This window comes from Lepisosteus oculatus, chromosome 5 (assembly GCF_040954835.1).
Source record: "Lepisosteus oculatus isolate fLepOcu1 chromosome 5, fLepOcu1.hap2, whole genome shotgun sequence".
NCBI classification, from domain to species: domain Eukaryota; kingdom Metazoa; phylum Chordata; class Actinopteri; order Semionotiformes; family Lepisosteidae; genus Lepisosteus; species Lepisosteus oculatus.
Window position 1 is genome coordinate 30,023,533 of NC_090700.1, and position 15,323 is coordinate 30,038,855.

A 15,323-nucleotide genomic window follows, 5' to 3' on the forward strand; every position below is an offset into this window, starting at 1 on the left:
ATTCTCTTTGAGAAGGGAAAATTCAATGAATTTCAACTGCATCCTTTTACTAACTTAAACGACAGAGTAGCCAGCATTTCGTTTTGAATTCACGTAGCTGAGGACCCTTCTCCTAAGGTGATTCCTGAAACCAAACGTCCAGTGTGGGCCATCATAGACTTGCCATAGAAGTGCCACCCAGTCTGATTTTATTGCTGCCTGTTATCAACCTGCTATTAAGATACAGTTCCTCACTTCCACAGTTTTATCCCACTATTGTACAGCAGCTCAGAGTGGCCAGAATCCAGCTGTACGGGCCTGTTTGCAGAGTTGAGACCCTGTCTCCTGTAATGGGACAGCCCCCCCATCACAGCAAACTGGGGCAAGAGCTCCCACATTCCGCAGACCCTGCTGCCTCAGGCCAGGTGGAAACTCCTGAACTGAGTTGACTTTCTTTTTTGTAGCAAAATGGGACAAACCAAAATCTGTACCTGCACTGCAAATTCTCCTCTGGAGCCATCAGCTTTATTGTCCCTAAAGGCGCACTGGGCCTGAGTCAGTGGAGTTCTGCTCATTGCTGGGGCTAAACTTTGGGGGTGGGCCAGTTCTGTTCCACATGGCAGGAACTGTAGTCTTGCTGCTTCCTGTGTTGGTGGCTCAGGGGAGAGGGGTTATCCCGAAGTTTTCCTTTCAGGACACCGGAATCTGGCAGGCTAGCGTATTGCTCTTATTAAAGTGCAAAAGAACTCTCCCAATCCCAAACCCCTAACTTAAAACCTACAGAGATCCACTTGTTTGGGATCTGAAGATGTTAAATGACAAACAGCCAGTATGACACACGCAGTGTTTCTTTAATGAAATTGGGGAGGAGTGGAGGTGAACTTCCTGGTTGTCCTGTCAGAGAAATTTCGTGGGACCTTTTTTGCTGAAAACCTGTCCTTTGTGTAGGCAGTGCATGCTGGGAGGAAGCAGGTGGGAGGGGTTTGCATGGGCTTCCTGTCCCTTTTGTGTGTTGTTGCCATCGGTGAGGAGCCAAAGAGGCCTGGGGTCAAACTCTGGGGGGGCCTAGAGTTTGAGCACCGATTATATGTTTAGAGTTTTTAAGATGTGATTACCTTTTGTTGTAAAGTTTTAAAAAATCAAGAAAACCACTAAAAATGCTGTTCAATCAAGAAAGGTAGAAAAGATTCAGTTGAATTACAGAATGGTGATTAAAGGCAAATGTTTCCGTTTAAAACTATGTGGCACGTCTGGGCAGAACTGTAGATTGGGGGAGACAACTACACAATCTTTAGGCCCATTTCGCCACAGTATTTGAGTGTTTATTGGGTATTAATTTAATTATGCCATCATTCCCTCATTACTAATTGCAAATAATCTCCCACACCAAAGAAACTGGCTGCCAAACTCTGCATTCCAGCTAGAGAATTGGTGTCCTCTCGTTTTCATCCCCTTTAATCCTGGCACAGGTCCTCATACTATACTTAGCAACTTGAGCACAAATGAAAAACTTTGCCTTAAGAATTTGTGCCTCTTGAGAAATGTATGATAGTTGTATGCTATTATTGACCTCGATATGAGTTGTATGTGGGTCCAGACAGCCACCAGTCTGCACAACCTGATTTTCTCCGCTGTGAGCTGCCAGCTCAGGACACTGAGGGTGGGTATACATTGTAACTCCACTGCAGTGTCTACATTTGGGGGAAAAAAGGCAGAAGGTGTGTGACTGCTTCATTAAGGAGAGCTGCTTTTCTTTTCCCTGTGCTGTCTTCAGGACTGAACATCCTAAAGACAGGAGGGGTTTCAAAGGGTTTGGGCTCCTTTAACCTGTAGTCTGACCCTCCATGAAGCTGCAGTCTGAGTGATTTTATCCAAGCCTTCTGAGCACTTATTACACATTCTGCTGTGTCAAGTTTAAAGTCAGATGAACATTGGGCTGCAGACACAGGAAAAAATCCTGTTACATTGCACACGTGTGGTTAGATGCCTCATCTCCCAGGAGCCCTGAACGCTCAAGCACACCTAATGCGTTTTGAAATTGCGTATTAAGAAGGTGCTCTGAAATTGGGATGTGATGGGACAGAGTCGGCCTTTTTTCAGGGTTTCTCCTAGGAAAGGTGAGACTGGCACTGTCTGACAGGGATCTGTGGGGTGAGTGTTGAGCCTGAGGTGGGGCCAGGGTGCTGCCCCGCGTGGGGGACGTCGTCTGATCTCTCTCTCTGCTCTACCCCCCCATCCTGTCCTCCTTCCTCCTCCTCAGATTGAGAAGATCATGACCCTGATCGGGGCCGGGATCGAGTTCTCCAGGGAGCAACAGCCCTTGGCCTCAGGTAAGATGCCTCGCTCGTAGGCGTTACTCTTGTACTGTTTCGTGTCAATTTGAAGGCCTCAAAATGCATCTTCCAGCAACTCCAGCAGCCCTGAAGCAGGTCAACTCTTCAAACCTGAGAAATCTCTCAACTCGCCTTTCTACTAGGGCCTCTGTCTGATCTATCAGACACTTTATCCTGCACTTTTTTTTATTTTTATGTTTTCTTCAGCACTGTGTACAGCGTCCTTAAGGTTGGAAAGACAATTTATAAATGATATTTATTACTATAGAATGAATGCGCTAGAACGATAGATTTATTTAAATTTTGCAGTCAAGTTCAGAATATGTGGAAAAATTACACAGTTGCAAGAGTTTACCTTAAAATACCAAGGTTTGATCAAACAAAGTCGTTGTACATGCGTGCCTGTGCTTAATGTGTTTTTGATGATTTACCTTCTAAAACAATCTGGTATGTCTGCCCCCGGGGGGTAAGTTCTGAGTTATGGGGCAACTACCTTGGTCCTTCTGCAAGTATTTATTTTACAAAAGTCACTGGCAGAATCTGGGTTACGCAAGTCAATAAATTAATAAGTGCTGCTTTGCTTCGCTGGTACACTGGGTTCAGTTCTGGACCTGGAGTGCACTTTGCATAGAATTTGTCTGTTATCTGTGTGTTGAGTGTTCACAGAGGTTTCCTCCAGGTGCTCTGGTTTCCTCCTACAGTCCACATACATACTGTTAATTAATGAATTGACTTCTGGTAAAACTGGCACAGACGCCCACACTACCTCCCATCAGAATCAGTCTGCCCTGCGATGGACTGGCGTCCCATCCAGAGTGTATCCTGCTTAGTGCCTGTTGCTTGCTCGGATATCACCCGGGACACCGAATTGGATAAAGTGGATAGGAAATGAATGGATGGAAATGTTGATAAAGTAGTTAACAGTCAATTACATAACTGGGGACTAATTAATGAAGCCACGCTTAAAATCCAGCAGTGTGACGGTGCCTAGCTGTAATATTAACCTTTATTAGTTTGAAGACACTGTAAGCTTTTGTCCCAATACACTACAACAAAGCAGTTCCTTATTGAGGTTATAAACACAGGCCTCCATACAGCCCCCTTCTATAATTTTGCCTCACTGCTCTTCTTAACTTGCTTGCCACCTGACAGGGAACAAAAAAATCCTTTGCTTGACCCGCATGTCCCTGTCCAATATTAAATTATTTTTAAACAAGTTACCGGACCCTACAGCCAATTTGTTTTTTTTGTTGGAAAGTTTGGCTGCTGTGAAGCACCAGCTCTTGTGCGTGTTGAACTGCTGACCCCAGCCAGACGCCCGTTATTGGATTAAACATGCCAGGCGGACAGATGTTTCTGGAAACTGATGTGAGGAGGATGTTGTTTACCGAGGGACACAGGTTCATCTGCGTCTCTCCTTCCTGTGACTCACGGCCCAGATCTCCTTGCTGACCTCTTTCCTCAGTTGTAGGGGGTCACTACATGGGCGGATTAAGTCAGAGCCATGCTGTTAGGCCAACACATGGAACCTTGGGCCACCACCTCCGTGTATCCATGTGGTAGATCACTTTTCCTTTCCTTATGTTACTTCAGCCAGAGTCAGCCAGGACCTGTCCTGTGAATCTCCACGCTCCCCCCCCAGAAGTAGGAAAAGCAAGATGGCTCATCCATTAAAATCGCTTGCAGTGTAGGTGGAGCCCCTGTAGTCTCGCTGTTGCTGCTGCAGTCTCTTGCCTTGAGACGAGACTGGAGGAGTTTATTGCCATATGTACACGTACAACGGGATGATCTCTCGGGACATACACGGTACAACAGGCAACACCGCACAATGTAGATAGTACATTGCAAACCAAATAAATAATAACAACGGGAACAAGAAATATGTTGTGGGACAAGAAATATGTAGTAGTGAGGGGAAAAACAAAATGGAAGACCATGCAAAAAGTGTGCAGTGCAGATGTGTGTTGAGTGAGGCATTGCAGTTAGCTGTTGAGGATGCGCGCTGCAGTAGCGTAGAAGCTGTTCTTGAGTCTAGTGGTCTTTGCTTTAACAGTGCAGTACCGCTTGCCTGAGCGCAGGGGGGAGAACAGTTTGTGGCCGGGATGGTTTGGATCCTGGAGGATGGATTGGGTTGATTGTGACAGCGGATGGTGTGAATCTCATCGATTTGATGGTAAACTATATCCGATAATCCTCTGTGCCGTTGCCACAACCCTTTTTAGTGCGTCTCCGTCATGTGTGGCAGTATTGCTGAACCACACAGTGGCACCACTAGGGAGGACACTTTCTTTAGTGCTGTGGTAAAAGTTCATGAGAAGCCTCTTCAACCATACCCCATTTCTTTAAGCACCGCAGAAAGTGCAGGCGCTGTTGTGCCTTTTTTCAAGATGGTGACGTCTCACGTGTAGCTCTCTCGTTTGACGTTAGCCCACGGGGGGTGTCCCAGTCGGGGACGTACAGGGAGCCGGAGCTGGGTGAGCTGGGTGAACCCACCATGCCCCCTTCAGGCTGCGCGTTGACAGTGGGTGTGTGTGTCGCCACCTCAGTCTGCCCGGGCTGGCACAGGGGTCCTTAACAGACAGCCGAGTTGATCCACCCAAGTTAAAAAAAAATACTGGCGGCTACAAAATGAATATGAATGACCTCCTGCTTCTTTGCTCTCCGTTTATCAGTTCTTGTACCAAACAGCAGATGACCAGACAGACCGAGAAGCTGATCCCAGAAGACACAGTTACCTGGTATCTCTTACAGCAGAGTTCCCACATCAATGGGCTTGAGGTCCATTTTATTTCCAGTTGAGCTCACAGCTACACAGTTGCACTCGTAATTGACTTGCTTGCTCTTTTTAAAATTTCTGCTAAGGTTTATCTATAAGAAAGGACTTAATAGCTCTGCTTGAACAAAACCCTAGCTAGGGCTTTCAGTGCAAGGTGTCAGCTGTGCTCCTAGATGAGTCGATTATCTTATTTTTTTGTAGTGCTTCTTCTAAGTGTTTGTGTTAAGCTTGACCATACAGAGCAGCTATCCCAGAAATATGGAACAGGAAGGGGCAAGGAGGAAGCTCTTTAGTATTGCACAGATTTCTGAAGCCCACGGGTGAGGGAGTGTGCTGTATTGATAGCGCGTGGAAATATGGGACTCAAGCAGGACAAGCAATATGAAGATAATCCGAAAAAATATCCCGCTGTTGTTAACTGCTCAGCTATGTGGGCTGAGTAGCAGGGAGATAGTTGTAGGGGCAAGAACAGAATCCTAAGAGGCTGGAGATGCAGAATTGTAATCATTTGGTTAAGGAGGTTGTTGAAAGGGGGAGGGGAAGAGGCTGTTCAGGCAGTGACCTTCAGCCTGTGCTTTAACTCGATATGCAGTGAACGATCCTGCATCCTGCTCAGGCCCTACAGGCTGAAGACGAGCTGATAACTAACATCATCCTAATGCTAGGCAGGTTAAAAAAAATGCATCAGAACAGATTTTGATTAATTGGATCCTGCAGTTGTGGAGTGTTGCCTCTGTTTGTAGTTCGCAGCTCATTTCAGTTGAGGCTCATGCGCTTCATGTCAATGAGGGGAGAACAGTTTTCTGGAGAACAGTCGGCACTTGTGGATTACAGTTATCTGCATGAGAAATAAATGTGCCTCAGTGTTTGGAATTTAATTTATATCCTCAGTGCCGTACTTTCGGATTAACTTCCAGAATACAATTAGTGCAATTTACCTTGGAGCAAAAGTTCAGGAACCTCAGATGGTGTCTGTTCTCGCTGTTTTTTGGAAAGATGGCTGGACTCCTTGACCCAGTTTTAAGGGCTGACAAAGTGACCCAACTTTCCGAGTTTCATTTCCTCTCCAGCTCCGTAATTAGGAGCCGAGCCCCTCTGTGGGACGGGTGCCCCAGTTGCAAGGCTATAATTGGAGGGCTCGTGTATTTCTGTCGGCTCCCGCAAAGCCAGAGCGTCAAGCGGCCGTGAGCTCCTCTTCTGGCGCTAACCCACACCCCCTCCGGGCGCGGCCCGGGTCCGAACCCCTCACCATGGTGAATTTAACGTTCAGAACGGGGTGCGTCCTCGCTGCCCGCGGCCTCCAGCCCGAGAGTGCTCAGCAGTGACGTCTTGCCAAGTGCGTTTTAAAAAGGGCGTTGTAGCAGCCGGGTTGGGTGATTGTTAGATTTATTCTGATTGCCGCTGTTCTCGTCATTATAAAGACAAAGAATAGACTGTGACAGCTGCAGTTTCAGGCTTGGAAAACTGATGGCGCAGGAGAGATGCTTTTGTGGGTTTTTTTCTTGCCAGCGTAAAATGAAACACCGGTGGGTTTTGTTAAAATGACACACTCATCTTCATCAACCCCCACCAACACACACTATTCTTATTTCTGCCTTAATCGTTTTCATTAGGCAGTAGGGCCATGAGGGAAGTGGGGCGGGGTCCCCTTAGAGTGGAGAGTAATTACACACTCCTCGTTAGAGAATGTGTAGAAGACGGGCCGTGGCAGCCATTAATGTTGTGAGACGGCATGCTGTCTCTGGTGAGCACACGGCGCCCAAAACCTCCCAGTGCCTCCCGTTTTCCTTTTCCAGAATTGATTTTAAATCGGTTCCAGACCCCCACAACCTTTAGTGTAAAGACTGTTCTCAGCATTTCCACTTGGTTTTCCCTTGTCATCCAGCTTGCTGTCCCTGTCGGTTCTGAAGAAGGCCTAAACGCCAGGTACAACGGACAACTTTTGGAGAAGTGACAGTTTTAAAATTGGGTGCCATTACTAGTTGTTTTGGGTTTTCTTCTAAATGCCCGCTGCAAATACTGTCCTTGAAAGCGGTAGTTTGAGTGTTTATTTTGGGTTTTTTTTTCACCCTCATAGATTGGAGAATCTGCTTTACAAAAGAAAACTAGGCTAGGAAGCTAATCGCCTCTGTGCTTCGAGTCTGGAGTGGCGAGATAGCTACTCCTGTACCGCTTTTGCAGTCGTGTGTATGTGGAATGAGTTTGCTCATGCACTCCTGCACTGGAAGAGAACCTTGGAGCACAGTTCAGCTTGTGTGGTACGGAATGCAATGGACTTTTTTTTTTTTCTTTTGCAAGGCAGGAGAGAAACTCTGCATGACCCACACTTACCAAGGACATCTTCCACGCTCCTCCACTGTGGTACAAAGTCAACGTCCCGAACCGAATAGTCACATATACCCCCCTTCTTGAGCAGGAGCCGTCCATCACCTTGCTTATTGACATTACACGCTGTCTTGGTTGCCTCTCTAAGCCTCTCTCGGTGTGTGGTGTCCTTTCTTCACTCACGGCTGTATTCTAATCAGTGCCGGGGAGAGGGAGCGGGAGAGAGAGAGAGCTCGATTGAGTAAGGGGGAGTGAGGAGAGGGGGAGGGACCTGAGGTCTGGAGCACAGAATAGCAGCTCTCTCCTTCAGACAATGAGGAGCAACCCTGCAGCGTCTGACAGAGAGAGAGTGAGGGAGAAAGTGAGGACGCAGAGCCAAAGATCAGAACTATCGCCCAGTTCGGACAAGAGTGCCTCTGGGGTCGCGTCTGCCTTTCACCAAGAAAAAAAAAGCCAACTCGCTCAGACCACCTGCACCGGGGGAGACGCAGTGAATCCCTGAGAGGGGAACACGCCGAGCCGCTGGCGTTGCGGGAGAGGGGCTCCTGAAGCGCAGGGTTCCGGCAGGGGCAGAGGGACAGGAGAGGAGAGCGGTCAGGTCCGGCCGCGCTGGCTGGGTCTCGGGGGGCGGGGGTGGGGGGGGTGTCAATGGAACAGCACAAAGGACGGGGCCACAATACGTGACCGAGGAGGCTTGTCGGCGCACTAGGGGAGCCCTGTGCCTCCGCTGCCCAGCCAGAACGAGCCGACGGATTGCTGCTGCAGGGCTCTGGCTTTGCTGGGAAGACCGACCGGTGACGGACTGCTGAAAGCCGGCAGGAGATCACCAAGGACAGTGAAGTGTGCTGCGGAGCTAACCAAAGCCAAGCAACAGAAAAAGCCAGATCATTTCCAAGCCTCCAGATCTGTCATTTTGTCACATTTGTCTTAGCTGATAAGGTTTTCATTTTTTGGGGGGGCGACCCGCAAGCGGCAGGAGTTCCAGATAACTCAATCTTATTGATCACAGCTGCTGGATTGCTGGTTTGGAAATATTTAACACTTCATAGGAAGAAACAAAATGTCAATCCGAGTTGGGATGTAGCCGGGTGGGGATGTGTTTGCTTCCTCTCGGCTTTTAAAGCATCTGCGCTTGGGATCCATCTGTAATCAAGTCAAACGGACTGTGCGACGCAGCGCTAACAGTTCGGTACCTGTTATTCTAGAGCGAACCGAAGCAGGAGTCCTGGAGAAAATGCTGGGTTTTGCCCAAAACACGTGTTTGGATTCCTGAGGTGTATGGTGTATCTTCTTTTCATCCCGAGAGAGGAAGACTAGTGGTAAAGATCACCAGAGACCCAGTCGAGGATCTGAATGCTAAAAGATTTCATCGCTAGATGTGAGAAACAAACCTGTTCAGTCACCTGATGATTTCTGACACCCCCTTCCCTCAAGGCGCTCAGAAGCTTTTAAGTGTGTGGTTCTTGTTTTCGTTTTTGGGGGGGTTCAGCACGGCCGTACCCTTTCAGTGGTTAGCAGAAGGCGAGGTGAAGTGCGGAGCCTCTTTGTTGTTCCGACCTGCGCTATTCTCCTTGTTATCGCTGTTGTCATTAGTATTCTGAGGAACGTGCTCCTTCTGCGCTTGCTTTAGTCCAGCAGAATCCGGCCGGCACTTTGGTGAGGAGGCACCCTCCGCTTTCGGCTTGAGCAGCTACTCAGCGGAGTGAGAGAGGCAGGGGAGGAGCGGCGTCGTTATCTTAATTAGCTTGCTCCGGTTCCCAGCGACTCTCGGCCGCCGCCGAAAGCCCACCCAACAGCCTTACCCAAATCGCTCCACAGGGAGAATCTGAAAACCGCCCCTTCCCCACCTGCATTCGAGCCTGGATCGTCGCAAATCCTCCTCTCGAGGAAGAAAAATCAAACACTTGAGAAGGGACTTCGGAAACCGCGCTGATCTGTGTGAAGGGGAAAGACGCCTACAGCTCCAGTAACAAGAGCTGCGTTTGTGCACCAGAGCTGACGTGAAAACTTTAAAAAGTTGCTGGAAGTAGATTCGTCTGATCATTAATTGTTAACGAAGACGGTGGATTCTAAATCTGGCCTGCTCCTGCTTGAATAGTAAGGTCCATAAAAGATGGTAGTTTGGTTTGTTCCAGCAGAGTTACCGACCCACCAGGGAAACGGATCCAGGACTCAGGTGGTCTCCCTCTTCACTCGCTGTTGCTAGCCTGTGGGGGTGTGCTGAGACATCCCCCCCGACCCCACCCCCATCCCTTCTTCCATCGGAGAAGCCCATCCCTCGTGTGAAGTGTCTGGGCCCCCGCCTCGCTGTGGGAGCCCCCACCCCAGGCCTGGACGCTGTCTCCGCTGCCCTCCTGGTGTTTCTGCGCTCGGCTGAGCTGGCCGAGAATGATGTGGCAATGCCACGTCTCGTCCTCAGAGTGCCGCTGCTACCGCCTCAACGGCTTCTCCCTGCTGAAGCGTTTCCCTCTCTCCGTAGGCGGTGGGGGCAGCGGCGGCGGCGGCGCCGGGGGCTCGCGGGCACTGGACCAGCCCGTGGGCGACTGGCTGGAGCACTTGGGGCTGCCGCAGTACGAGAGCAAGCTGCTGCTGAACGGCTTCGACGACCTGCGCTTCATGGTGAGTGCCCGGCGCTTGACCACCTGTGTCGCCCTCCTCTTTCCACAAACCTGTTTCACCTCCTCTTCCATTATCCGCCGCGCTCCTTCGCGTGCAGACGCTTGGTTCAGCTCCAGCTCTCTTTCTGTCTGTCTTCTCCGCTGCCGTTTCCAAACGAGGCCATAAAGTTGGTGCAACATTGCAAAGTTTGAAAGGAGGGTGAGGGATTGTTTTCCAGGGAGGCAGCAGGAAGTGACATTACATCACTTCCGCCCAGGACAGCTTGTTCTTCTAAGCCATCTTTACTTGCCATAGACCTGTTGAAACATCGATTCTAAGTACTGTAATGCTTTTTAAAAAAGGACTCTTGTTTATTTTGGGGAGCAGATTAGGCAGATTACAGACATCATTGCAATTATCTCTTTCGGGCTGGGCCTCTTATCCTCGTCATACCAAAACCAGAATTATCTCTTGACTGAGAGCTAAACATGGTTCCTGCTGCTCTTGTAATAACAGTGCTTAGCGGAACATGATGTCATCAATCTCCTTCCCAAAATACAGCTGTTGTGGGGTTTTTTTTTAGTTAATTTAAGATAAACAGTTGCAGATGTCTAGGTGGTGCTCTGTACCTAAAACAAGGTTATTTGTGGATTGACCTCTTCATGAATTTAATAAGTATAATAAATACTTTGTTGTACTACATTGCACAATGATGTATATTCTCAGGTTATTATATATATATGTATGCATGTTTTCCACCTCCAGCAAAATGACCAATATATGAAGGGTACCAAAGAGTGCTTGTAGATCTGTGCACCTTCTAGCAGGTTGTGGGTCAGATTTCTGGGGAATTAAGAACACCGCATGTGTTTCTGTCAGCGCCAGGGTCTATAGAGCTAGAGGAACTAGAGGCAGACAGAGACAGAGGGTGCCGGTCCACTGCAGCTGGCAGTCCACTGTTGGACCCAGGGGTCCCCAGGTCCATTCTACGGGCTGTTTTCTTCCATCTTGCTCCCGAAGTCAGTTCGCGGACTGGCCTCTGCATTCCATTTGGCAGACGACGCCGTTACCTGCCATCCTAGCGTCCCTGTTCTACGAGGAAGTGGGCATGGGCTCGGTTTGGTCAGTGTGATGTGAGGAAGAGAGGAACGCTCTGTATGTGTTGCACTTCATGAAGAGGTGAATAAGTTTGATCCACATTCTGGGCTCCCATCCTTAAGAATCCAGCGAGCAGTAGAGACAGACAGTCAGATGTGTCAGCAGACGGATGTTAGTGTGTTCTTGAGGCACCTGCTGCGAAGCTGGAGCTAAATACGCAGTAGCTCTCAGCTTGTTTTATGGTCAGATGAGACTGGAGACCGCACAGCTATAATCCATAATTGATTTTAAATCGGTTCCAGACCCCCACAACCTTTAGTGTAAAGACTGTTCTCAGCATTTCCATTTGGTTTTCCCTTGTCATCCAGCTTGCTGTCCCTGTCGGTTCTGAAGAAGGCCTAAACACCAGGTACAGCAGCAGACAACTTTTGAAGAAGTGACAGTTTTAAAATTGGGTGCCATTACTAGTTGTTTTGGTTTTTTTCTAAATGCCCGCTGCAAATACTGTCCTTGAAAGCGGTAGTTTGAGTGTTGCTTTTGGGGTGTTTTTTCCCCCTCAAAGATTGGAGAATCTGCTTTAGAAAAGAATACTAGGCTAGGAATCCAGTGAGCAGTAGAGACAGACAGTCAGCTGTGTCAGCAGACGGATGTTAGTGTGTTCTTGAGGCACCTGCTGCGAAGCTGGAGCTAAATTCTCACACTACGCAGTAGCTCTCAGCCTGTTTTCTGGTCAGATGAGACAGGAGACCGCAAAGCTGTCCTGAGTAAGAGATCCCACAAAGCGATGCCCTTTTCCCCCCACTGCCTTACCGCATAGCAGACCGAGAGACGTGCGTTCTGTGAGGACCTCTCCAATCTCTAGGCGATAAAGCCGACACTCTGTTTTAAAGGTCACGACCAATAGTTATCTCTCCAAGGCCCGCTTGTCTCGCGCTGGTGCTTTTCTTCCAACACGTGCTTAAGGTCTGTCAGGAGAAGAGCTAGAGGCGGGAACTCAGGCCTCCTCATTGCAGCTCCTGGTAGGATAATTTCCACGTGTTTCCAAGGATTCTGCCAACGGGCAGCCGAGAAAACGTCGCTCTCTGCAAAAGAGGGCGTGACCTCCACCCATTGGGGTGACTTTCACTTGGGGGCTCTGATGCTTAGGGGATCAGCCTCCTAGCCCGTAGCGGAGAAGAGGCAACACTCAGAATGTGTGGCTCTTGACGAACGAGTGAATAACCTTGATTCACACAATGGGTTCCAATCCCTCAGAATCCGGCAATAGAGCCAGGTGCTCTGATCTGTAGATAGATGGATGTTAGCGTGTTCATCAGCCGCCAGCTTCTCAGCTGGAGGTGCTTACATGCACACAGATGGAAACGCTTGCACTAGCTGTGTGTGTTTCATAGCACCAGGAAACCAACTGGTAGGGTAGCTGGTGATGTCTAGGTGTTGATGAGCTGAGCATATTCCATAACCAGCTCTCTTCCCCCCCACCCACCCAGCCTGTCCCTCATTTGAAGCGGAGAGCCGGTCGAATGGGGCTTCCCCAGCCGGCGCCGATCGGTAAACAGTGCTTAGCCTCTAACAGAAGGCTGTCACTGCAGAAAGAGATGGCCGAAAACCAACAACAGGTCCTCTTCTGCGAGCTAATTCCAATAGAAGAGCAATCCAGGGCTGAAGAGGGCCCGTCTCCTCGGCCTCTGACCGCGGCCGGTGTGAGCCGGTGCTCCTCTGCCTTGTCGTTGGAGTAGAGAGCCGTTTTGATCAGCTTGCTGGCAGGAGCTGCTCTCTGCCTCTGTGGCTTGCGGCCCTCGGTGTGCTCATTGTGTTTAGGTTTTCTGCTAAATCATCAGGGCTGTGCTGTGCCACGCTCTCGGTAATGAGGATTGATGTGAGCACCGGGGGGGCGAGCTGACCGCGAGAGGCTGCGGGGAGCAGAGCTCCTATAAATCACTGGAGGAGAGGCGGGCAGCGCGTTCTGTCACCGGGCACTGTGGTAGCTGATCTCGTCGGCTCGGGGGGTGGGGGGCGATCGCAGCAAAACTGGGCACGACGCATGGAGCGCCGCGCATACTTGCTGCAGTGTGCCCGGGAGCCTGCATCCATTCCAGTGCTGCCATGTTTGTGCCTGCTCTCTTTTGTGCTTGGTGTTGTGCTCCACCACATATTTTGTCTTCTGAGCCAGAGATGGTGATTTGGCCAGCACAACCGCTTTGTGTCTTTTGAAGGCCTGTTAGGGACTGGAACTGGGGGGGGACCTAATGCATAATGTACGCCCCTGCCTTGTTTTTCCACATTTTTCTGTGTCCTCTCCACTAATCCAGTTAATGTCTGTAGCCAGTGAAAATTGCAACCTGGGTATCTTGTATTTACATTTTCTCCTATGTGACGGAAAGTGTATTGCTTTATGCAAAGGGTTGTGGAAGTTTGGAAAAAGTTCCCCCCCATAAAATCAAGCTCCTCTCAGTGAAGGACTTTCTTACGTTCGTGAATCCTGATCTGGAGATCTGGGATGATGGAGGCTGACAATTACTTTCCCAAAGCTTGCATCTCCAGAGTTCAAAAGTAATTGGAGCACCCTGAGCAGGAACATTACTCTACCTTATCCATCCCTCCTCGCCAGCTGGGATTTGCCATGCTAAAATGTCGGTTAAGAGAGAGAGTGTGTCTGTGTGTGTGACATGACACAAGTCCGCACACTCCATGGACACAGCAGGATGAGACAGTTAGTCCTCGCGGGTCCCACAGGTCGAGACGCAGACATCCATGCGGAGGGCAGGTTGTGTTAGATGTGAAGAACGGTTGTTTTAACGCACAGCTGCGCGCGGGACATGGCTAATTCCGTCCTCGAAGACGATCTCACGGCGGTCTGCTTGGGCCTGCAGACCAGGAGAGGGGGGGTGGGGCTCTTCGGAGAGGCAGTGTCCGTCTCGAGTGTCAGCCAGCAGCTGAATTGTTGAAGAGATGTTTGTGTCCCAGGCAAGCCCATAGCCCAATCCTATAGCTAATCCTTCCAGAAAGCAGATCCCAGGAAGCAGTGCTCCAAGTGCATTAATAAAAATAATTCCAGAAAGCTCATCCCAGGAAGCAATGCTCCATGTGCATTGTTAAAAATATTTCCAGAAAGCTCATCCCAGGAAGCAGTGCTCCATGTGCATTGTTAAAAGCTCTCTTTCCAGGGTACAGCAGTTTTTCGGCTCAAAGGACGATAACTAGATATACTGTCCTTCAGGTTTGGAGCCTTAGGGAAATTAAGCTGGTTTGTTCTGAAGTTTTCCCTTGTGGCCCACATATCACTGCTCACATAACGCTTCTGCGGGGGGGGGGCACAGTGAAAGATTGAGCAGGTACTGCGTGCTTTCGCTATCCTCTCCCCTCACGGCAGGAGCAGCTCCTCCAGGTCTGGGTAATCCGCCGTTTTCCCAAACACGGAGCGGGGAAGCAGGAACAAAGGCAAACTAATTGCTATGACCTGTAGCTGAAGGGGTAGAATTAAAACTGAAGTCCTTATGAAATTGCACAGTCCACTTAAATCCATCTGCTTTGGAGAATTGCATTCATTTCTGCACACCATTTTACAAAAAGCCTGCAGGGCTCTGAAGTCCATTAAAAGAAGAGTGACAAGGTTAATTCCTGGCCTCAAAGAGATGTCTTGTGCTAATAGATGGAGCTCAGTCTCTTTGGTTATAGGCATGGAATATTGCTACTAGGCTTTACATGTTCGTTAGAGTTCGACAGGAATGGGAGGAAGTGCTTTGAGTGATGTCAAAAGCAGGACGCACTGCTTTACACAAAAGGTGGCGGGAGTCTGGAGCAGATTGCCCAGCTACATTGCTGGAGTGGCTTCCCTGAAGCAAACCTTTACGAAACTGTTGGATAAATTGTTATTTAATTCAATTTAACAATTAGTTAACTAAGATCATTAATGAAAGGTGTACGAGAACCTTACTTATGTTCCCGTTTGTTTTAGCATCGTGGGAGCCATTTCCTGTGAAGCTGTATAGACACTGAAACTCCTGATCAGTCCTGGAGTAATTCTCTGTATAAACTGAGTTTTATTTGCCAATTTAGGGCATATCATTGAAAAATAGGAGTTTGTTTACATGATACTTAAATTCTAAATGTAACAGGATCCTAGTCTATGGAATGACCACTGTTGCTAATGTTGAAATTAACTTAACCCTCCTGTCTCTTGTACTGACGAGGTTATTTCTATAGAGTAAAGAAAT

General features: G+C 48.9%; 1 protein-coding gene across 10 annotated transcripts in view; it reads left to right on the forward strand.

Annotated features, from left to right (window-relative positions):
* LOC102698879 (ankyrin repeat and SAM domain-containing protein 1A) overlaps positions 1-15,323 on the forward strand; it is a 131,229-nt gene that overhangs the window by 86,129 nt on the left and 29,777 nt on the right. For all 10 annotated transcript variants that reach the window (XM_069190253.1, XM_069190254.1, XM_069190257.1 and 7 more), the window contains 2 exons: positions 2,240-2,309; positions 9,893-10,032. In XM_069190253.1, the coding sequence (XP_069046354.1) occupies positions 2,240-2,309; positions 9,893-10,032 (210 nt within the window). The remainder of the gene's footprint in view (positions 1-2,239; positions 2,310-9,892; positions 10,033-15,323) is intronic.